At 43.4% G+C, this 24,238-nt stretch overlaps 3 protein-coding genes across 4 annotated transcripts; 2 read left to right on the top strand and 1 right to left on the bottom strand.

Moving 5' to 3' along the window:
- Nucleotides 1–250: 250 nt before the first annotated feature.
- On the top strand, nt 251–19,343 carry Dhc1 (dynein axonemal heavy chain 1). Its single transcript, XM_088029617.1, has 33 exons — nt 251–442; nt 494–974; nt 1,026–1,582; nt 1,629–1,953; nt 1,996–2,367; nt 2,413–2,594; nt 2,645–2,851; nt 2,900–3,088; nt 3,133–3,655; nt 3,704–3,870; nt 4,308–4,595; nt 4,645–4,886; nt 4,932–5,118; nt 5,167–5,448; nt 5,491–6,858; nt 6,903–7,127; nt 7,172–7,344; nt 7,389–7,755; nt 7,805–7,999; nt 8,049–8,345; nt 8,391–8,637; nt 8,681–10,194; nt 10,241–10,449; nt 10,495–11,137; nt 11,187–11,835; nt 11,885–12,030; nt 15,171–15,419; nt 15,464–16,783; nt 16,832–17,080; nt 17,129–17,297; nt 17,353–17,505; nt 17,558–18,843; nt 18,898–19,343. The coding sequence occupies exons 1-33, from the start codon at nt 251–253 to the stop codon at nt 19,282–19,284; spliced, it is 14,040 nt and encodes a 4,679-aa protein (XP_087885743.1). The 3' UTR covers nt 19,285–19,343.
- On the bottom strand, nt 19,318–20,600 carry Ctu1 (Cytosolic thiouridylase subunit 1). Its single transcript, XM_088031501.1, has 5 exons — nt 20,511–20,600; nt 20,103–20,453; nt 19,866–20,054; nt 19,609–19,813; nt 19,318–19,564 (listed from the first exon to the last, which is right to left on the bottom strand). The coding sequence occupies exons 1-5, from the start codon at nt 20,553–20,555 to the stop codon at nt 19,341–19,343; spliced, it is 1,014 nt and encodes a 337-aa protein (XP_087887627.1). The 5' UTR covers nt 20,556–20,600; the 3' UTR covers nt 19,318–19,340.
- Nucleotides 20,601–20,661: 61 nt separating this feature from the next.
- Nucleotides 20,662–23,082, top strand: LOC148180041 (uncharacterized). Of its 2 annotated transcripts, XM_088031499.1 has the most exons (8): nt 20,662–20,752; nt 20,797–21,624; nt 21,671–21,825; nt 21,878–22,152; nt 22,198–22,420; nt 22,465–22,599; nt 22,640–22,802; nt 22,848–23,082. In XM_088031499.1, exons 1-8 carry the CDS (start codon nt 20,705–20,707, stop codon nt 22,983–22,985), a joined length of 1,965 nt encoding a protein of 654 aa, XP_087887625.1. In that variant the 5' UTR covers nt 20,662–20,704; the 3' UTR covers nt 22,986–23,082. The 2 variants fall into 2 exon arrangements, with proteins under 2 accessions (XP_087887625.1, XP_087887626.1); XM_088031500.1 differs by lacking the exon at nt 22,848–23,082 and having other exon boundaries at nt 22,654–22,770.
- The last annotated feature ends 1,156 nt before the right edge of the window (nt 23,083–24,238 follow it).

Genomic DNA, 24,238 nt, shown 5'->3' with positions numbered 1-24,238 from the left:
AACTCGGTGTTTTGAGCACAATTACATCACACTTCTCACTAACCATAAACATGAAGTGACATGAAATGCGATCGCGTGTTCTTTTCGTAAATGAGCTAGCATCATTTGTCGTTGCAAGTACATAATACCACACTCGACGAAGTAGTCTAGAGTATCACAAGAGAAAATGTTCGTGTACGGGCCGCAGGGCCACTACGCTTCGGATTCTTCAGAATCCGAAGACTCGGAGTGCGATCTTGAAGCCATGCTCATGGTGATTGCACCTCCACCGAAATTGTGTTCACTGAGCGTTTTTTTTTTTCAGCGTCGCCGAGAAGAATGTGAGCGGAAGGCGAGGAGGGGTGAGATGGACCCCAGACTGGAGTTTGCTTTCCAGCTTCTGATGGACGGCACCGGCTTACCACGCCACGAGATCATGGATCACGTCTTCGAAGGCGATATGGTATCGGAATAAAATCCTTCGTCTCTTCGGTGTTAAAAAAAAGTGTTGCAGTTGGACGACATCAACCAGCTTTTTCTTCCTCACATGAAGAGCAAATTGATGTGGTTTTACCAAGACGTGGAAGAAACAGAAGCGGCTTCAGCGGTGGACCCCAGCAAGCCTAGCACGAGTCGACAGGTGCAACCGAGCACGAGTCGTCAAGCTCTCCTCCAACAGTTGCAACCAACTTACAAAAAGAAGTTGTTTCTGACCGACGGTTGGGATGTGCCACTCACTGGAATCTGTATTTACATTTTTCGGACTAGCACCACGAAGCAGCTGCCAGAGGAAGGCTTCCAAAAAGATTTGTTCTGTGGGATTATCGATGCGCAAAGAATCGGTTTGATCACAACAGTTGAGCGGATTATTGAGTACGTCTTCATGGAGGCACTGGCACATCCGAGTCCCGACTGTGAGGACGACGCCGCGAACTGTCCAATGGTCAAAAATCTGCTCTTGCCGAGTTTAAGATCTTTTTGCAGTGCGTTGAAAGGTAACTGTTAATTTAAGAAAGACTAAAATTATTCCTTTGTGGCTTTTTTAGTATGTGAAGAAGTGTGTAACGAAGGCAACCTCTTTGACGACAGCGGTTGTGCCATGTCCACACTCGACACCGAAGAAGTCTCCGAAATGTCCAAACACCCTGATAAAGTCGTGGTGTTGGAAGACCGCGTCAAATCGTGGTCAAAGCGCCTCACCGAGATTCTCAAAGAGAGCGAACAAGTGCGGCGAGAAAACGACTCTTCAGGGCCCCAAGATGAACTCGAATATTGGAAGAAACGAGGGGCGCAGTTCTCTCAGATTTCAACTCAAGTTAACTCGAGTGAAGTCCAAATGACGATTCTTTGTCTTCGTCTCGCTCATTCCAAAGTCCTCAAAGACTGGTCGGAGACTGATAAGAAGATCACTTTTTGTTACAACGAAGCGAAAGACAACGCCAAATATATTCAAGCGCTGGAGAAGAACTGTCATTCGTTGTATCTCGATGACCCGGTGAAGATGAGGGACTCTATTCTGGGACTGCTTCAAACAGTGCGACTCATTCATAGCATCTCGCAGTTTTACAACACTTCGGAAAGAACCTCTGCTCTGATGGTCAAGGTAGTTACTACGAGCGATTGTTTTCAATTTAATTAAACTCTTTAAGATTACGAATCAAATGATCGAAACGTGCAAAGAATACGTGACGTGCCGGGGCCAGGAAACCATCTGGTCCCAAGATCGAGCTGTGGTTAAAGACAAACTCACTCAATGCATCGTCCTCAATAAAGTCTATCGAAAAACCTACACACTGGTGAAGAATCAGCCGTTTCTTTCAGCCCAACATTCTTTTCATTTTTCCGAAAACTACGTCTTTGGGAAATTCGATGCCTTCTGCAGACGTTTAAGTCGAATTATATCAATGTTTGATCTAATCGATGACTATAACAGTTTGTTTCAACGGCGCATGGAGGGGCTGCTTCTCGGCGATGGTAATTTTTCTTGAGTCATTGCTCTGATAACACTGTTTTTAGCTCTTGAGGAAGCCATGCAGAACTTCAACGAAATCAAATCGATAGTAATGAACAAGACGTACGATTACTTGGACCAGAGGAATGCCGAGTTCAACGCCGATTTCAAATCGTTCTTGTCGCACACCGACGAACTGAAGGAAAACATAGGGAATTTGATCGAAAAGAATTTTGACAGCGTGTGGGAGACTCCTCAGGGAATACGATTTCTCAACAGGTTTGAGAAAGTAAGCGAGAAGATACCTCTTACACGCATGGACGACAAATACGAGCGCATTTTGAAATACTGCGAGAAGGAAGTGGATCGCATTATAAAAATGTACAAGAAACAAAAGGACGATCCTCCGGTTCCCATCATGTTTCCCCCGATCGCCGGTAAGTTTGCAATATTAAAATAGCTGCTAAAATTTGTGACAACAGGTCGCATTAAATGGGCGAGGTCACTGCTCTGCCATTTAAACGAACTCCTTTCTTGCGTGACGACTCATCACATTTTAAGGAATCTTCCAGCAACGGCGGAATTGTCGCGCCGGCACAAAGCGGCAGAAACGACATTGAAATCGTACGAAACGGACATGGTGGCTATCTGGATGAACCAACATGTAACTCATCACCAATTCAACGAAGAGGTAATGAAGGAACGGTGTTGCAGATTTGTGACGTGGACAATTGTCTGAAGCGGAACTTGTTGGCGGTTTGTCCCGAACAGCAACGCATCAGAGTCAATCTTCATAACACCATTCCGTTGTTGATCCGCGAGACGGACCTCATGCTGAAGATGGACCTTCCGGTGCCAATGGTGGCGCTGACGCTGTACTGCAAACAAGAGCACTTTAGCTTGATCAAAGACTATCTCCAAGTCAGAAATTTTATAGTTGAAAATCTTTCTTTGACGCTGTGGTTTCAGTTCTTGATCCAAGACCTCCTCGCCGCTGTAAAGTCGGTGAAACTTGAAGTTCGCCCTTTATTTCTACCGCACCTTGTCAAGCTCACTGATATTGTCGCCGCCGGTTTACATACGTTAACTTGGGTGTCCTCCGACTGGAAAGACTTTGTCGACCGATCCAACGACGCCATTAAGAAGTTCAGAATTCTGGTAAGTCCAACGTCGTTTTCCTTCAGCGAGATTGTTAATTCCAGACCGATCGTGTCCACGACGTTTACACCAACCGAGTCTTGGAAGTTCTCACTCTTATGCAGCAAGTCCAACTCCACGCTCTTCCGGAGATTGGAGAGGACGCGTGGCTGGTCGACGATTTCTGCGACAAAATGGACGAAGTGTGCAGATCTGCAGCGACTGAACTCCATCGCAAGAGTTTAATGGTCGAAGAAGCAGTGGAGGAAATTTTAGCGTTGGTGCGGAAAGTCCGCATCGATTGCCAGTCACAAACCGACGAGGATTTCCTTTCGGAAGAAGAGGCGGAGTTGCAAGCTGATGCTGAGAGCACTTCCACGCAGCAGCAGTCAGATTGGAGTCTGGTGTACGAGTGCTTCGAAAAACCTCACATTTTGTTGAGTGGAGGAATGTCTAAAGCGATGGAGGAGATGGTGAAAGGAGCGGTGAACGAAATCAGGAGGTATTACAGCAGGAAGGTTGTCGACGTGCTTGTACGAGTAACGAGGCAGTCTTTGGAGGCCTTGCGGAAGAGATTCGCAGTGGATTGTAAGTGTGGAGTAAAATAAACGTGTCTTTATTGAATTTATGTGTTAGATCAAACAGAGAGGACTTCGGTGTTTATGTTGAACTCGGTACTGATGATACCAAAAGTGGCTGTTCAACCTAATTTGGAAGAAGTCCAAGACGTGTTGAATTTGGCTGGGAAAAACATCACGTCGGTGTCGAAAGGAGTGGGGCAGTGGATGAGAGGGAAACCACAGGTGAGGAGTTTGGAGTCTTTCTGCTTTCTGCAATGTAAATAATGCACTTGGTGTTTACTATGCAGAAAAGATTCATTAAAGTCTGTGAATACATGCGCCTTGTAATAAATTGAAGACAGTAAGTACTAACGTACAAATGAGGCCGACTTCTTTTTTAAAGCTCCCACCTGAAGACAGTTGTACAAGTTTTAAGAAACAAGTAAGTAAAGTTAGCGCATGAAACTTTTACAACTGTTAACTGCATCAAATACAAGAAATTAATTGTTGTCTCTTTTCCTCTTTACTAAAACATCACACTCCACCCATTACACGTTACTTCCAACATTCTTAAACACACTGTATATAATTCATGCGTACACGCCATATCACCGATTGAAATTCTCCACACAACAATGAACACTTCCCGGCATGCGGCTTTGTAAATTATGGCCCGCAAGACTCCAGTCCCCAAAAAGTCCGCCTGGAAAAAAATTGCTGGTACCAGAGCCAATCTAATGGATATTGTCAATCGTTCACGAACGAGTCAGAAACCAGTCAAAGGCGGACCGGTCAAAACCAAAGAAGAAGATTTCAGAACAAGAAGACGAAAACTGTACAGATTGGCGACGGAGGAAAAGCCCATGTTTCCGTTCCAACAGAAAAACTTCCACAACTTCGTCATGGAGAACAAGGAAGTCTTAAAAACATTGTCGCTGTTGTCGACATGCACACAAGACATGAAACAGGTAAACTAGTTCTTTGAAACCCCTTTTATTAACATAAGTACTTTTGCAGGAAATGACGCAGTTCATATCGAGATGGAGACCATACAACATTCTGTGGAGGAACGAAAAAACGCAACGGGAGCTCCTCAACGCGTGTCTTTCCGAGTTTGAGATTTCGCTGCGAAAGCACGAAGAACTAAACGAGAGATTGACGACGGAGCCGGAGATTTTCGTCATCAGCAACTGCCTGGCGATTTCCACGGAAAAACTCGCGTACGGCTTGGCGACCGAAATACGATCGTGCACTCACAGGTAAATCAGTTGTTTTACGAAACATCTCTTCATGTTTCAAACCAGAATTGGTCAAGCAATGAAGAAGAAGTACCGACGCGAAATGGACTACGTGTACGCGGTGATCAGCGAAATGGAGCGAAAGCTAGAGCGCACAATTCGAGATTTGGACGACGTTCGCCTCATCATGGACACGTTGAAGAAGATTCGCGAACAAGAAGTCGACATGGAGCTTAAGATTGACCCCATCGAGGTAAACTCGTCGTTTCAACTCCACGGAAGTTTTATTAACTCGTTTTAGGACGCTTTTAATGTGTTGAATCGCCATCACGTCGTCATCGAACACGAAATTATAGAACAAGTGGACAATCTGAGATATACGTGGAGCAGACTACTAGAGCACGCCCTCAAAGTCCAAGTGAACCTGTTAGACATGCAGCCTCAGTTTCAGAGCGATCTCAGATCCAACTTGGAGAAGTTTCGTCAAGACAAAATGGATTACTGCGAAGAGTATAGGACTGCAGGTCCCATGCAACCGGGGCTTAGCCCTCGGGAGGCTTCGGATAGACTTATTCTTTTCCAGGTGAGTGCAACTGTAAAAACGTTGTAGAATAATTAATTCTAGAATCGCTTTGACGGGATGTGGCGCAAACTCCAAACGTACCAAAGCGGCGAAGAGCTGTTCGGTTTGCCGACGACTGATTACCCGGATTTGGCGCAGATTCGAAAAGAGCTCAATCTTCTGCAGAAACTCTACAAACTCTATAATGATGTTATCGACAGAGTTACTAGCTACTACGACATTCCTTGGGGCGAGGTGAACATCGAAGAGATCAACAACGAGTTGATGGAGTTCCAAAACCGGTGTAGAAAGCTGCCGAAAGGGTTGAAGGAGTGGCCTGCGTTCTTTGCGCTGAAGAAAACCATCGATGACTTTAACGACATGTGTCCTCTTCTGGAGCTGATGGCGAACAAGGCAATGAAACCGAGACATTGGCAAAGAATCATGGACTCGCTCAACCACATATTTGAGTTTGAGAGCGAGGGATTCTGCCTGAAAAACATCCTAGAAGCACCACTCCTCCAACACAAGGAAGACATTGAGGACATTTGCATATCCGCAATGAAAGAAAAGGATATTGAAGCAAAACTGCGCCAAGTTACCAACGAGTGGTCGGTGCACGAACTCACGTTCATGACGTTCAATAACCGAGGAGAGCTCTTGTTGCGAGGAGATACCACAGCTGAGACCATCGGACAGCTGGAGGACAGCTTAATGGTGCTAGGCTCGCTTCTCTCCAACAGGTACAACGCCCCTTTTCGCAAACAAATCCAGCAATGGGTCCACGACTTGTCCAACACCAACGAAATTCTCGAACGCTGGCTGCTCGTCCAAAACATGTGGGTGTACCTAGAGGCAGTCTTCGTCGGTGGAGACATCGCCAAACAACTCCCCAAAGAAGCCAAGCGCTTTTCAAAAATTGATAAGTCATGGCAAAAGATCATGCAACGAGCCCACGAAACTCCCGGTGTCGTCGCTTGCTGTGTGGGAGACGATCTTCTTAAGCAACTCTTACCGCACCTCCAAGAGCAGCTCGAGTTGTGTCAGAAGTCTCTCAGTGGCTACTTGGAACGAAAGCGAATGATGTTCCCTCGATTCTTCTTCGTTTCGGACCCCGCGCTTCTCGAAATTTTGGGTCAAGCCTCAGACTCTCACACAATTCAGAACCATTTGCTCTCAATCTTCGACAACACTCGATGGGTCAAGTTTCATGATATTGAATACAACAAAATAACAGCCGTGATTTCGTCGGAAGGAGAGACAATTCCGTTGGAAAAGGCTGTAAGAGCGGAAGGAAGTGTTGAGACTTGGTTGACGCAGTTGTTGGTCACTTCGCAAGCTTCACTGCATTCGATCATCAGACAAGGGAACACCATGATCAACGATGGTAATTTCCAACTGCTTTTCTTTTTGGAGAAGATGCCGGCGCAGGTACGAATTATTAGTCAGAGATTCAAACTGAAACTTTTTTCAAGATTGGACTTTTGGGTTTACAAATGATTTGGACGAGAGACGCAGAATTGGCTTTGATCCAAGCACGCCATGACAAGAAGGTCATGGCGGATACCAACAACAGATTCTTGGAGTTGTTGAACACGCTCATTGATCAGACCACAAGAGATCTCACCAAAATCGAGAGGACGAAGTTTGAGACTCTCATCACAATCCATGTGCATCAGAGAGACATTTTCGACATTCTGGTGAGTGGACAAGAGATTTTTCATTCACTGGTTGTTTATTACAGTGTCGGATGAACGTCCGCCACGTCAACGACTTTGAATGGTTGAAACAATGCCGATTTTACTTCAAAGAAGAAGTGGATAAAACCCTCATCATCATCACCGACGTCACATTTTCGTACCAAAACGAGTACCTAGGCTGCACAGATAGATTAGTCATCACACCTCTCACCGACAGGTTTGTAGAAAGAACTTGAAATCAATTCTTGCATTTCTTCGTAGATGTTACATAACGCTGGCTCAAGCTCTTGCCATGAGCATGGGCGGTGCACCCTGTGGACCTGCAGGAACCGGAAAAACCGAAACTGTTAAAGACATGGGAAAAACTCTAGCAAAATATGTGGTGGTCTTCAACTGCTCAGACCAAATGGACTATCGAGGCTTGGGAAGGATTTATAAGGGTTTAGCCCAGTCGGGATCTTGGGGGTGTTTCGATGAGTTTAACCGAATTGAACTGCCGGTTCTTTCGGTGGCCGCGCAACAAGTGGCGGTTGTGTTGGCGAGCAAGAAAGAGAAAAAGAAGAACTTTCAGTTTACTGATGGTGACATTGTAGAGATGTGCCCGGAATTTGGCATTTTCATAACAATGGTAAAAAAGGTTCAACAGGGGTGAAACTGTGAAGTTAAACGTTTTGTAGAACCCCGGATATGCTGGGCGAAAAGAACTTCCAGAGAATCTTAAAATCCAGTTCCGGACAGTGGCGATGATGGTTCCAGACCGCCAAATTATCATTCGAGTGAAATTAGCCAGTTGTGGGTTCCTGGAAAACATCACTTTGGCCAGAAAGTTCTACACTCTGTACAAGTTGTGTGAAGAGCAATTGACGAAACAAGTGAGTGCTTTTTCTTATTATTACAGACTGTACTTGACTGTTACTTTAGGTGCATTACGACTTTGGCCTCCGCAACATTTTATCAGTGCTGCGCAGTTTAGGTGCAGCGAAAAGAGTGAATAACAAAGACAGCGAAAGCACCATCGTGATGAGAGTTTTACGCGACATGAATTTGTCAAAACTGATCGATGAAGACGAACCTCTTTTCATTTCTTTGGTTGCCGATCTCTTCCCAAATCAAGCCTTAGAGAAAACGGCGTATCCAGAACTCGAAGAAGCTATCAACACGCAAGTTGAAGAAGCCAGTCTTGTTAATCACCCTTCCTGGGCTTTGAAGCTAATACAAGTGAGTTTCAACATTGATTTCTCCTCACAGTTTGAGTTTTTTTAGTTGTACGAAACCCAGCGCGTCCGCCACGGAATAATGACTCTGGGGCCAACAGGAGCTGGCAAAACGACCTGCATTCAAACCCTAATGAGAGCCCTAACTCAAATGGGCGACTTTCACAGAGAGATGAGGATGAACCCCAAAGCGATAACAGCCGCTCAGATGTTTGGACGCTTGGATGTGGCAACAAATGACTGGACGGACGGGATTTTTTCGGCTCTTTGGCGCAAAACGCTCAAACTGAAACAAGGTAAAAATGCTCACTATCGTGTTAACCTATCGGTGTCTTTCAGGTGAACACGTTTGGTTGGTTCTTGACGGACCGGTTGACAGTATTTGGATAGAAAATCTCAATTCTGTCCTCGATGACAATAAAACTCTGACTTTGGCAAATGGAGACAGGCTTTCCATGGCGCCCACGTGCAAAATCATCTTTGAACCGCATAACATTGACAATGCCTCTCCAGCCACCGTTTCCCGAAACGGGATGGTTTACATGAGCTCCTCCGGCTTAAACTGGAGGCCTGTGGTGGCCGCGTGGCTCAAGAGACGAAGCACGCGGGAACAAGAACTCTTCCACCAACTCTTCGATGAGTCGTACGCCGAATTGTATAGTTACGGCACGCAGAATTTGTCTCTGGTTATTGACGTTTTGGAGTGTAACATCACTCTGCAGATGTTGAATCTCTTGGAAGGTTTGATTCCTGTACAAGTGGAAGTTACCGAAGATCTATCGACTTCTAAATCAGATCAAGGCGATGCTGATGACGATTTATTGGGGGAAGAGACCGAGAAGGTGGAGGAGAACAAACCGTTCACAAGCGAGCACTTGTCAAAGTTGTACGTCTTTGCTTTGATCTGGGGAATGGGAGCGTATCTGGAGACGGCCGATCGATTGAAATACGATAATTTTCTTAAACAAAACCTCACGGAGCTGGATTTGCCTAAGAATGACCGGAAAAATCCAGACGCCACCGTTTTTGACTACGTGATTAACAACGACGGCGAATGGGTCCTCTGGAGTACAATGGTCACCAATTACGCTTATCCAGAACTGGCAACTCCTGAATATGCGACGATTTTAATCCCAATTCCCGACAATGTACGCGTTAATTATTTGATTCACACCATCGCCAAGCAGGAGAAGGCCGTTTTGGTAATTGGTGAACAAGGAACAGCGAAAACTGTAATGATGAAGTCCTACATTAGGAACATAAATCCGGAAGTTTATCTAAACCGTTCTTTCAATTTCTCCAGTGCTACTTCTCCATATCAGTTCCAAAAAACCATAGAGAGCTACGTGGACAAGAGAATGGGGAACACGTTCGGCGCTCCGAATGGTAAAAAAATGATTATCTTCATCGACGACATAAACCTGCCCGAAATCAATTGCTGGGGGGACCAAATTACCAACGAAATCGTCCGACAGACCATGGACATGGGGGGGTTTTACAGCTTGGAGAAACCAGGCGAATTCACGACGATTGTGGATGTTCAGTTTGTGGGGGCCATGGGGCAACCTGGCGGTGGCCGGAACGACATACCCTCCCGTTTTAAGCGACAGTTCTGCATTTTTAACTGCCCCCTTCCCATGGATGCTTCCATTGACAAAATCTTCGGGGTTATAGCCCAGGGGCATTACAACGTGAAACGAGGCTTTACACCGGAAGTGAGAAACTTGGTGAAGAAGCTGATTCCGCTGACACGGATGTTGTGGAAAAACACTCGAGCGAAGCTGCTTCCAACGCCTGCGAAATTTCACTACGTGTTTTCTTTGCGCGATCTGTCCAGAATCTGGCAGGGAATGGTAAAAGGCAGTGATCATCCTCTTTGATACTATTGTTCGTTTTTAGATCGGAACGTTGTCCACTGTTATCGAATCAGACGGCTGCATGATGGTGTTGTGGAAACACGAATGCACGCGCGTTTTCTCCGACAGATTTACCATCGAAGAAGACAAAGATTGGTTCAGCTCCGAGTTGTTACACCTAGTGGAGACCGAGCTAAGTCCGGAATTTAGGAAGAAGACCGAGCCTAACCCAGTCTTTGTGGACTTCATGAGGTTTGTAACACTTTATTTGACAATAGTTTTTGAGTTCTTGAATAGAGATGCCCCGGAGCCCACCGGCGAAGAAGGGGAAGATGCCGACATGGAACTACCAAAAGTCTACGAACCCGTGACTGCAGAAAACGAGCTTCGAGAGCGGCTGGACATGTTTTTAGCACAGTTTAACGAAATGGTTCGAGGGTCCGGCATGGATTTGGTGTTTTTCCCAGACGCCATGCTTCACCTGGTGAAAATTTCAAGAGTGATTCGGCATCCGAGAGGAAATGTAATGCTAGTGGGAGTCGGTGGCAGCGGAAAACAGTCTTTAACAAAGCTGTCTTCGTTCATCGCGGGATATAAATCCTTTCAGATTACCCTCACGAGATCCTACAACATTGCCAACTTCTTGGAAGACTTGAAAGTGCTTTACAGATCTTGTGGCTGCCAAGGAAAAGGCACGACTTTTATCTTCACCGACTTGGACATCAAAGAAGAAGGGTTTTTGGAGTATTTGAACAACATTCTTTCCTCTGGAGTAATTTCCAATCTGTTTACTAAAGACGAACAGGCTGAGATAATCCAGGAAGTGACACCAGTGATGAAACGAGAAAACCCGAAAAGGGCCATCAACCCCGAAAGTGTCATGGACTATTTCATGAACCGCACCTGCCAAAATCTGCATGTGGTGTTTTGTTTCTCGCCCGTAAGCCCGCGACGGATTTCAACAATTTCGCTGATTAACTCAATTTCAGGTCGGAGAAAAATTCCGGAATCGTGCCCTCCGCTTCCCTGCGCTAATTTCCGGCTGCACCATCGACTGGTTCCAACCGTGGCCGAAAGACGCGCTAATTCTTGTAGCACGTCACTTCTTGACCGACTTTAAGATTGCTTGCACCGATCAAGTCAAAGAAGAACTGGTAACCGCCCTCGGTTCCATCCAAGACATTGTTTCCGCGACTTCAACTGAGTATTTTCAACGCTTCCGCAGAGCCACTCACGTCACCCCCAAATCCTATCTTAATTTCATCGCCGGGTATAAAAGTATCTACAAAAACAAGAAGAAAGAACTCAGTGACGGCGCCTTGCGGATGGACACGGGTTTGGAAAAACTCGCCGAGGCGTCGTCGTCGGTTCTGGTCCTGAAAAAAGAACTCGCTTCCATGGAGAAAGAACTGGCCGATGCGTCCAAACGTGCTGAGAAGGTGCTGACTGAGGTTACCGAAAGAGCGATGCAGGCGGAGATTGTTAAGAATCAAGTACAGAAAGTTAAAGAGAAAGCTGAGATTTTAGTGTCGTCTATTGCTGTAGAGAAGGCACTTGCAGAGGAAAAATTGGAAGCGGCCAAACCAGCACTGGAAGAAGCAGAAGCTGCGCTGAATACCATCAAACCTGCACATATTGGTAACTGAGAGACTTTCTTTGAAAAGTTGAATGAGTTTCTTCGTTTTAGCCACCGTGCGAAAGCTAGGAAGGCCCCCACATTTGATAATGAGAATTATGGATTGCGTCTTGATTCTGTTTCAAAGAAAACTCCATCCTGTGATTTCGGACACGGCGGCTCCTTGCCCGAAACCATCATGGGCGGAGTCTTTAAAGGTAAAAAAACAATTCTTTTCAAAATGCAATTTATTTTTGGCCCCACAGCACTTCCGCTTCGTCAACGCAATAAAAAAATTTACAAATGTCGTAACATTTAATTCCGTCAATGTTTTCATGGTCAAAAACGCTGTTCTCGTTGGAAACCCAATTTACACTAACATTCTGAAAAACCATCAGCATCGCCGCCAAGTTATCGCACTTCCATTTGTTGCCTTTGATCCCTATAAACTCCAAGTGTCTCAGCGACTTTATGAACTCCAAATGAGTGATTTGAATTAAATGGTTTCCGGTCAAGTCCAAATGGATGAGACCTGTCAGCGGCATCAAAACTTGCATCTTCAACTTGGTCACGTTGTTGTACGACAAATTCAACATTTCCAATGACTTCAAATTGGAAAAAGTTCCAGTCAGAAGCTTATTAATGTTGTTGTTGTACAGATTCAGCCTTCGCAATTGTGGAAATTCTTGAAAAGTCCCCAAACGAAGCCTCGTCAGATTGTTGTTGCTCACAATCAATTCCCGAAGATTCGGCAAACCGGAAAACGATTTCGCTTCTAAAGTAACAATCAAATTGTTCGATAAATCGAGGTATTTCAGAGAGTGCAGTCCTTGAAACGTTCCATTGACGATGGTTTCAATTTTACTGCTATTTAACAGCAAAGTGTATAAGTTCTGCAAGCCGACAAAAGCTCCGATTTCAAGTGAAGAAATCCGCAGTTCAGTCAGATCGAGACTTTCTAATCTGAGCAAGCCTTCAAAAGTCCCACGTCTGACAACTGTAAAGTTCTTGAACACAACCCGGAAATCGACGTTCTGCAAATGGTTGAGTCCATTGAAAGCTCCGGGGGCCACATCCCCAACCTCCACGTTGCTAAAATTGATAGTTTCCAGAAGAATGAGTCCTTTGAAACAGTTCTTTCGGAACGACACAATCCGCGAATTGGAAATGTTCAGAGTTTTCAACGAATTCAACGTGATGAAACTGTTGGCATTGATTTTAGCATCTGAAAATGAAATGGCCAAGTTCTTGAGGACGTTACCAAAAAAGAACGCCGACTCGGAAACGGCGACGAGTCTATTGTTGCGGAGATCTACGCATTGCAATTGCAGTAGAGGCAAGAACGTGTTTGATGCAATCGTCTCAAGACTGTTATGACTCAGGTTCAAGAACTGCAGCGACGTTAAACCCTGAAACGCATCTACGTCAATTTCAGATAAGTTTGAGTGCGACAAGTCGATGCGTTTCAGAGAGGTGACTTGGGCGCGCGATCGTTTCGACAAACTCCCAATGTTGTTCTTTGAGAGGATGACCACAGCTGCTGATGTTGCTCTCAGGAACGAAAGGCTAAGATTATTAAACGTGTTGTTACTTAAATTGACCTCTCCTTCTTTGAACGTGAAATCAACATCGTTTAACAGATTGTTTTCCAGCCGCAACTGTTGCAGATTTGTGCCATCAAATGCTTTTCTGTTGATAGTTTCTATTTCCGAATTGGCCAAGTTTAGGATTTTCAAGCTGTGGCAACGCTGGAACAAGTTCTCTTGGATCGATTTCAAGAAGTTGAACGACAAATCTATGATCTTAACTGCGTGAAAGTCGGTAAAGACAACACTTTGAAGATGTCTGAGTTTGTTGTGGCTTAAATTTAACAGCTCTGTTAACTCCAGACCGGTGAAGGCGCGATCTTCGATGGTTTCAATCAGACATCTAGAAAGATCTAATATTTCCATCGTGCTCTTTTGAAACACAAAGTTCTTCAGTTGCTTCAACTTGTTCGAGCTCATGTTCAAGACGTTGGTTGATAAACCATCGAAACCTTGCGAGTCAATGTCAATAATCGACGAATTGAAGAGGTTCAAATAAGAGAGGGAAATATTGGAGCCGAACATCTTCGGAGATATGTACCTCAAGCGATTATTACTCAAGTCCATCTCCTGGTGCACGTTTCTGGAGATTTTAAAATCAAAATTCGAGTCAATGTTGGAGTTGGACAAGAGCAAACTCCCCAGTTTAATGTCGTTGAAAGAGTTTATAAACTTGATGTTCTTCAAGTCGTTGAACGAAAGATCGATGACGTTTTTCGACCACCGATAGAAATTATAGGGACAATCTAAACAACTCATGTCGATAACTTCCTTTATCTTGTTATGACTGGCGTTCAGACTCTTGAAATATATCCTCTTGGATTTGTTATCAATCGCTGTAATGTTGTTACAACTTAGATCGAGCTGCAGTATTATGTTGTCTTGAAACAACGCATCGAAAGAAGTCAGATTGTTACTGCGGATGCTTATAAACAAATCTCCTCGAAGGGACAAAAACGTGTTGGCAACGATCTTTGTGATTTTACAGTAACTTAGATCGATGTACTTCAAGATTGGTAATCTTCTAAAAACATCTCCAATAGCCTTGAAATGGTTCCGAATGAGAATTAACTTTTCCACGCTCTGAGGGAGACTTTGGACAAACGTTATGTCTTCTAGTTTGTTGTCGCTCAAATCGACTGAAGACATGGCAAATTCTTCGAAGGCTCCATCTCGAATAAACTCAGTGGATGCGTTTCTCAAGGACAAACTCCTCAGACGTAGATCCGGCGGTAATGGCAGAAGAAAGGTGTAAATATGAACAAACTCGGAGTTTTCTATTTCCAAGTCATAGATGGAGTCTTCTTCAAACGGAAAACTTACGTTTTGTATGTCGTAGAAGAAATTCTCGTGATTTGTGTTTGTGCAGAGAAAATTATATTCGGTTTTTCCTTGGGTTTCAGTGGTGTTTATTAAACATTCTTCTTTGGATGTTGCAACTGCTGATAGTAGTAACCAGACGAAAATCAACATTGTCTAAAAATGACATAAAACGAAAAACATACTCAAGAAGATTTTAATATCACCTTTGGTTAACTAAGAATTTGTTTATTGGAACATCTGAGCAAAGTTGAGGTAAACTGAGGTCGAAAATGTTTGAAAAGGAATATGAATAAAGTCAAGGCGAGTTATTGTAGTCGCTGAACCCAATTTTCTCGTCAGCGATAAATATTTCTGTATAATTGGATTACCAAACATTTGTAGATTTTTTTATTATTAATATTTACATGTAAACAAAAGAATCAGTCGAAGAGATGACTCCAACTTTTCAGATGATGGCGTCCACGACTTTCCTCCTTCAACTTCAAAATTATCCCAAAGACATCATCAACAACGAAATGGTAGAGTTCCTGGAGCCATATTTCGAAATGGAAGATTATAACATGGACACCGCAAAACGTGTTTGTGGCGATGTGGCCGGTCTCCTTTCATGGACCAAAGCCATGGCGTTTTTCCACAGTGTCAATCGAGAAGTGCTACCTCTCAAAGCGAATCTCACCTTGCAAGAAGCTCGCTTAAAAGTACGTCCTTGAACCTCAACGTTTTGACCCACTCATTGTTTTAGGTTGCGATGGAAGACCTAGCGGGCGCTGAACAACAACTGGAGGAGCGCGAACAAAGCTTGCGAGAAGTTAAAGAGCAATACGACAAAGCAGTGTTGGAGAAACAACAATTGACGGACGCTGCTAACTCGTGTTTAAGGAAAATGAACACTGCGACGACGTTAATCAATGGTCTTGGGGGCGAAAAAATAAGATGGACTCAACAAAGTAAAGAGTTTAAGGAGCAGTTGGGGCGATTGGTTGGGGATGTTCTTCTAGCGACCGGATTTTTGTCGTACTGTGGACCGTACAATCAAGAGTTCCGAGCGAATTTGGTTAATACTTGGATGGAGATTCTCAAGGCGAAGAAGATTCCTTTTTCGTTGAGTTTGAACATCACTAATATGTTGGTAGAAAGCGCAACTCTGTCGGAATGGACTCTGCAAGGACTACCAAACGACGAACTTTCCGTGCAAAATGCATTAATTGTTACAAAGTCGAGGTCATATCCTCTGTTAATCGATCCACAGACCCAAGGAAAGATGTGGATCAAGAATAAAGAAGCCAACAACAGTCTCCAGATCACGTCTCTCAACCACAAGTACTTCCGAACGCACTTGGAAGATTGTCTCTCCATTGGCAAACCACTCCTCATCGAAGACATCGACGTCGAACTAGATCCGGTTCTTGACAACGTCTTAGAAAAGAACTTCATCAAGTCCGGCTCCATAGAAAAAGTCATCGTCGGAGACAAAGAATGCGACGTCATGAAAGGTTTCATGCTCTACATAACGACGAAGCTCCCCAATCCACCGTACTCCCCCGAAATCAGCGCAAAGACTTCCATCATTGATTTCACAGTAACAATGTTGGGGCTCGAAGACCAACTTCTCGGGCGAGTGATACTCATGGAAAAGTCCGATTTGGAAGCTGAAAGAGTAGCACTGTTCGAATCCGTGATGCAGAACCAAAGACGCATGAAAGAACTCGAGACTAATTTACTCAGCAGACTCAACTCATCGGAGTGCTCACTAGTGGAAGACGAAGAGTTGATTAACGTGCTGCAGGTTACAAAAACCACAGCGGAAGAAGTCAACCAGAAACTGTCGGTGTCGGCGCACACGGAGAAGAAGATTAACGTTGCGCGCGAAGAATTTAGAGCCGTGGCCGCCAGAGGATCTATTCTGTACTTTTTAATTGTGGAAATGAGCAATGTTAATGTCATGTACCAAAATTCTCTGAAGCAGTTTTTGATTATTTTCGATAATTCCATCACCAAATCGGAGAAAAATCCAGAGACGATGGAGAGGATCAGGATTATTCTTCAGTATTTGACCAAAGAGGTAAAACAAGTCTTTGTAGAGTTTTTATGTCCAATGTGATACTTGCAGGTGTGGGCTTTTACACAAAGAAGTCTCTACGAACGTCACAAAGCGTTGTTTACACTCATGATGGCTATGAAAATTGATCTTCAGAAAGGAGTAATCACTCATGAGGAATTCATGTCTTTTATCAAAGGAGGAGCGTCTCTGGATCTGAATGCAGTTACACCGAAGCCTTTTCGGTGGATTTTGGACATTACTTGGTTGAATTTAGTGGAGATCAATAAACTAAAGATTTTTTCTGATATTTTAGTAAAGGTAAAGTTACCACCTTGTTAAATTATGTATTTAGTTCTCTAGTTTTAGATTGAGGGTAACGAAAAAGAATGGAAAGTTTGGTACGAAAGGGAAAAACCAGAAGAAGAAGATATACCGTGTGGTTACCAAAAAAGTCTCGATGTATTTCGAAAGTTACTGTTAATACGATCGTGGAGTCCCGACAGAACATTGTCCCAAGCGCGGAAGTATATTATAGGTGATTATAAGTCGTTATTTACGACTTGGAGCTTGAGAGATATTTATTGTTTCAGATTCTCTTGGACCAGAGTACGGCGAACCCTGCATTCTAGACTTGGAAGTTACTTGGTCAGAGTCCGAATGCAGAACACCTCTTATCTGTATCTTATCCATCGGTTCAGATCCTTCGCCTCAGATCTCAGCATTAGCAAAAGCAAAAGATATGAGTAAGAAGATATTTTTCGGAATCAGATCCTTATACAATTCAGTGAATTCCAGCTCTAAAAGCCGTCTCAATGGGACAGGGCCAAGAGGTGGTAGCTCGCGATATGATCGAATGGTCCATGGAACACGGTGGATGGGTGCTTCTCCAGAACATCCACCTGTCACTACCCTTCGCCACCGAGGCCATGACCATGATCATCGACGCCGAAACCATCCACGACGACTTTCGCATCTGGCTGACCACAGAAGTCCATGAACAATTTCCGATAGGTCTCCTCCAAATGGCCATCAAATTCACCAACGAACCACCTCAAGGAATCCGCGCCAGCATGAAACGTACCTATCAGAACATCACTCAAGACTATTTAGACTATTCGGCCCAGTCGCAATGGCCCCCGCTGTTGTACGCCGTGGCGTTTCTTCACACTGTGGTTCAAGAACGAAGAAAATTCGGACCTTTAGGTTGGAACGTTCCGTACGAATTTAACCAGGCGGATTTCGCCGCCAGCGTCCAATTCATTCAGAACCATTTAGACGATATGGACCCCAAGAAAGGGGTGTCGTGGCCGACCGTTTGCTACATGTTGGGGGAGGTTCAGTATGGTGGTCGCGTCACCGATGACTTTGATAAAAGACTGTTGACCACATTCACACAGGTGTGGTTTTGCGACGTGCTGCTTCGTCCAGGTTTCGAATTCTACAAAGGATACAAGGTGCCTCAGACGCGCAACTTACAGGGCTACGTAGACTACATCAACAGTCTTCCGGCGAGCGACACTCCTGAAGTTTTCGGTCTACATGCCAATGCCGACATTACTTACCAAATTAACACCGCAAAGGGAATATTGGACACGATTTTAAGCGTACAGCCGAAGGAAGGTGGAAGTCAAGGCGGTGAAACCAGAGAGAGTGTGGTCTACAGTCTCGCCGAAGACATGTTGGAGAAACTACCCGCACAATATAACAGTTTCGAAGTTAAGGAAGCATTGCAACGAATGGGGGCTTTATTACCAATGAACATCTTCCTCCGCCAAGAAATCGACCGGATTCAGAGAGTACTAAAAGAAGTAAAATCGACGCTTTCCGACCTAAAACTGGCGATTGACGGTACGATCGTCATGAGTCAAGGTCTTCGCAGTGCTCTTGATGCAATGTACGATGCTAGAATCCCAGATAAATGGCTGAAAATCTCATGGGAAAGCGCAACTTTGGGCTTTTGGTACACAGAATTGCTGGAAAGAGACGCTCAGTTCAGGAACTGGTGTAATAATGGAAAACCCAACGTTTTCTGGATGACGGGATTCTTCAATCCGCAAGGATTCCTTACAGCCATGCGCCAGGTAAAGTAAAATAAAAAAAAACAAGAAATTAAAACTTACAGTTTTTTGTCCCAGGATGTGACAAGAGCCCACAAAGGATGGGCGCTGGATTCAGTGGTACTACAAAACCTCATTACTCGCTACAACAAGGAAGATTTGAAAGAGGGCCCCGCCGAAGGTGTGTATGTCCATGGACTTTTCCTGGAAGGTGCCGGTCTCGATAGAAAAACTGGAAAGTTGATCGAAAGCAAACCGAAAGTGCTGTACGAACAAATGCCCGTTATTTATATCTACGCAATTAATACCACTGCTGGAAAAGATCCGAAACTGTACGAGTGCCCCATTTATAGGAAACCACAGAGAACCGATCAAAAATACGTGGGATCTATTGATTTTGAAACCGATCATAATCCACGACATTGGACGCTACGTGGAGTCGCTTTGCTTTGTGATATTAAATAGTGGTATTGTTTTAAAGTAGTAATAATAGTTGCCTTTAAAATAACTGCATAGTTTAATCATTTATTGTTACATGAACATTTTAATTTACAACATTGAGCAGTTTCTTGAATCTGTCTTTTAACTTTGCTAGATTTCCCAATTCCTAATCTCGGTAAGCCCTTATTGAGTCCTTCCAATAAAACGCAAGCCTTACAAACAGCTTGAGATGACACGTATCCACATCTAGTACACTTGGTTATAGTGGGCATATTTGCATTTTCATTTAATTTTAATGTCTCTCCTACAACAAATAGATATTTTAGAGGTCGTTTTGATATGTTTTACCTGATTGAATAATGTTCATAATAAGTGACGGATCAATTTTTTCTAAATCTTTCAACAATACGCGGGCATGACCTCTATAGGCATTGGGGGCAAAGACGCACTCCGTTGAAAAGTAAACCAGCTTACGGAAATAAGCGTACATAACAATTTCTTTTTCATATGTGTACTTTAAAGGTTTGACTCTAGGAATGCCATCTCCATTATCCTAAAATTTCAACCAATTAGCAAAGAAACAAATAAAGAAAACTAATAGTAACTGTAATAATAGCAGTACAACGATTTAAGCGCGCCAAATCGCCCCTCAAAATATTCATGAGGACTGTTTCAGCAATGTCATCAGCGTTGTGCCCCGTCGCTAAGCAGTCAGCGCCGACAAGAAGAGCGCCACGGTCCAATGCTTGTCGCCGGAAAACCCCGCAGAAAGTACAATTGTTTTTCTGTCCTATCTAAAAAGCAATTTTTATAAGAAAATGCTCGAGTCTTTTCCTTCATACCTCAGCCACAATCTCATCCATGGTCCAACCATACAGATCCTTGTAGGACATTATTTTAAGGGGCATTTGATAGTCGTTCTGATTTTGCTTAACAGTGTCTAAACTGTCATCTCTATAGCCTGTAATACCCTCGTCAATTGATAAAAGCATCAAATCCAAATTGTAATTGTATTTTTCATTCAGTAGTTTAAGAATGTACGCTAAAACCGTTGAATCTTTACCACCTGATGCTGCAATTGCTACTTTACTCGCAGGCTTAAAGAGATTGGCTCTTGTAATGGTAAAGTGGATCTCAGTTTCAAAAGCTTCAAAAAAGCATTCTTTACAAAGTATGTCACCGGTTTTGGGCCTCTGAAATCAAACAAACTGAAATTAAATGTTTTCAATGGTTTTTGGCAAATTTCTTACTTTTAAAATAGCGCTTTTTCCACAATTTGTCGAACAGGGGGGCATTTTAATGACCTAACCACACTTTTTGAATGTTTACTTTTTATGCACAATTTGACATTTGACACTCATTGTTGCCAACCTTTGTTTTGTAGACTTCCTAGGTCGAACACAATCACTCTAGTTCTTCGCCCGTTAAATTTTAAATTTTCAACATGGAAAAAGTACCTAAAAGAGTGATGGTTGATTTATTTGTCGTCCAGGTACGTTTATCTGTGATTTATATTCATTAAAACCGCACTTCTAGGGGATTGTGACTGAGGTGGACCCCGTTTTATTATGTTTCGAAGTGGCCCCCGATGTGGAGGGCAAACATCAGTTGGTGCCTTCCACGGTGACAGTGCACACTGTATTCCTCTTTATAAACAATCCAGAACAAAAACTACCAGCTGTTGGTGCAAGAGTCGTCCTTAAGTCGCAATTTTTCAAATGTGAGGAATTTCACACTTTTGTTGTACTCAGAACCCCCGAGGAGTTTACAGAACCCGTTGAAAGCACCCCTTTTGTCAACGTTGCGAAACGTTTAAGATTCACCTCTTCAAAACTGCTGTTGGTGGCGTCCAATTACAAAAAGTTGAAAAAAGTTCCAAGACGCGCAGATGTAATTCTGGGGGCTTTACAAACTTTGGGAAACTGGAACTTTGAGCTTCAGTTGTTGTCTAAATTGACGTATGTTAGTAATGAAGCTGAAACCTACAAAGATTTTAGTTATTGGACCTTTGGTAATCATTGGAATTGGGGCAATGGCGAGAGACGAAAATATCTAGTTGGGCACTTCCTCATGGGAAAAGTTAACATTCACTTTACTGACTCCGTGCGGCAAGTTCCGTGCGTTTTTACAAACAACAAAAACAACGAAATTGTCGACTTTTTCAATTGTTACGTCTTAATTAAGGAGTTCACTGTTTGTACTGAAATTTATAATTCCAACAAATTTGCTACGATGGAATATTTAATAATTGATGCAAGTCAGGTCGTTAATCTCAACATCAAACAAAACTCGACACCTTTGTGGGTTGAGCGCCCATTTACTACACCTTTCAGGCTCACTTTTCAAGTGGTGTCAAAATCTCAGGTACTTTCCCTATTGCTATACCATTAATTTATTCTCAAAATTACAGAAAATTGCTTTTTCGAAGAATCAAGTCGGGTACTGGTTGCATGCAAGAGCACACGAGAGTGTGTATTTGTTCCGTGTTACGACATCACCTGAACACGACGTCTTTCCCTTCCTCCAACTTGGACACTTTTACAACGTTTTTTATGAAGATTACCCGTGAGCCCGGGCCTCCGCGAGTACCAACGTAATAATCCAGAATTGCTTTCAGAACAAAAACCTGGGACGGCGAAGTCGAAAAACTGAGGAACTTCGACAAGTCTTTAAAATCTGCAACGTGTCACGCATTACCCCCGAATCCCCATTTTGCACCCGCGACTCTACCGAGCGAGTCTCCTCAGTTGATTAACGTCCAGGAAGCCCTGGAGGCGCTTCAGAGGGGCAATTTGGTCTCGTTCGAAGCAGTTATCCAAATGAAGTTATTCATGGACCCAATGTCCTCACGGACTTCGGCGCGAACCGATGATGCGAGTTTTGGCACTCCGGGTAACTCAGGGAAGTGAAAATTTCGCCTCTAACTTTGTTTATTAGGTCACAAAACTCACAAACTGGTGTTCGACTGCAACGGGAGACGGGTAGAGTTGTATCTGAACAACTGGGAGAATCTCGGAGCGCCCTTTGGGTTGATTCCCAACATGCGAGTGAGCGTCCGCAACGTCCTTCCGCAGAAAGGAAAGTACTACAAGTCCACAGTTTTTACCTCGTTTGAAATAATAAGATACGAACCGCCATTGCGGTTTGAGAGCGCCAACTTGTAAGTTTTTCTTCTGTGAAGATCAATCGTTGACGTAATTTCAGGTGTAATCAAAGCTGGGGAGAGCCCTATTTCCTAGGATCCGGAAAACTCATCCCCAACTCCACGGTGATTTGGGGGAAAATTAACTCATTTTGTATTATCAGCTTGAAGTTCCAGGGGAACAACGCAGTCATCTCGTTAGTTTGTATTGCATAAACATTGTTAATCTTTCTGTAGTTTTGTTTCCACAGACGCAAAAGGGGAATTTAAAGTTGTGGCTAAAGAAAAGGCGGCTCAAACACTGCTGCGGGTGCTGTTAGGGCTGGGGGAGGCCCCCTTTGATCAGTGGTTTAAGGGGGTCGTTGCATTGGGAGGATATTCTTTCTGCAGGCAGAGAGCGGTGAGATCTCATAATTACTTGATTTTTTTTGAGAATTTATTTTAGGGAAGAAACTTGGCTGAGACGGTCCTCGATGAGGTTTTCATGCAGCTAGAATCAAGGAGTTGTGCAGCGCTCAAATGTAGAAAAATGGACATAGAGGCAAGTGGACGTTCAGTCTACTTTCTGCTCGACGCCCGGTGAGCCTGCAGATCGACGCCCCCTAAACCTGGAGTTCTGGCTTTTGCAATTTCTCACGTGTTGCGAGAACTTGAGCAAGATCAAAAATGCTTGTATACGCTGGAGAGACAACTTCCGCGAGTTCCAGACAGTCAGCTCAAAGCACTCGGAACAGCACTCTCCAACAAGAACTCACGCGCGATTTCTGATTATTATATTAACTTCTTTAAGATAAGAGTTTTAGTTTATTTGGATTCTTTATTTTATTAATAAAATTTGTTGATTTTGGTGAGCTAATTACAGTTAAATTTCAAACCAAAAGCCCTCTGGTGAGATTGGCGTGAATTATGAACTTCGGCGTTATTCCGCTTTCGCTTTTATTCTGTTTTCAAAACAGTTTTTGGCCAATACCTCGTTTATTTATTAAGCAAACTCAACAAATTTGGGTCTCATTTTACGCAGAATTTCACGCTGAATTCAAAAACATGATAATTTTTGTCAACAAATAACTGCGTTATGGCTGTTTGAATTTTTGGGTTGTCGCCAGATGGCCAAATTTTTGAAGGTTCCAAACAATTCATGCTCGATATCTCGGAAACTATTACAGATATTGGAATGCGGTTTGCGGCATCGTTTTTCTCGCGATTTTTTACATAAGAAATCGTTTTTAGATTTTCCAAAAGTCGAAATTTGCAAATTTTCGCGAAAATTCATGACTAAAACTATGGCCAAACTTCTCATATCGATATCTCGCTTATTTTTTAGACTAAACTTGAGTTATTATACATCAGTGAACGCAGAATTTTACGCAGATTGCAAATTTGGGATTTAAATTTAGTGTCTTTATGATGTCATGGCTTTTGTAGTATCAGAGGAAGATGAACACCTAAAACTATTTGGTTTGTTTTAGTCGGAAAAAGAAATGAGCACTGAAATGTCCGACAAGCTGGCTGCGGTTACATCAGCATATAAAAACAACAATGATCTACAAGAATTGAAGAAGTCGTTAAATGAGATATTTTTGAGGAAGCGCCACTTGCGAAGGACTAACCTTGGCTCTTGGCTCTTGGATCAGTTGGAATTAGAGCAATAATCAATTACCATTAATTAAGAATGGATAGTTTCGTCCATTTCAGATTGTTTCCCTCGTCTTTTTTAGGTAAGCCAACAAACATGTTCCTAATGAAACTTTTTCACACTTTTTGCAAGAAGGAGGGAGAGTGTCGAGTTTGTGTTTTTTTATTTTATTAATACTCCTTTAGTTTAATTTGAGGGTA

This window comes from Gnatocerus cornutus, chromosome 2 (assembly GCF_029298725.1).
Source record: "Gnatocerus cornutus isolate USDA-ARS CGAHR chromosome 2, icGnaCorn1.1, whole genome shotgun sequence".
In the NCBI taxonomy this organism is placed as follows: domain Eukaryota; kingdom Metazoa; phylum Arthropoda; class Insecta; order Coleoptera; family Tenebrionidae; genus Gnatocerus; species Gnatocerus cornutus.
The sequence above is the reverse complement of the archived record's forward strand: the minus strand, read 5'-3'. Positions and strand labels throughout refer to the sequence as shown.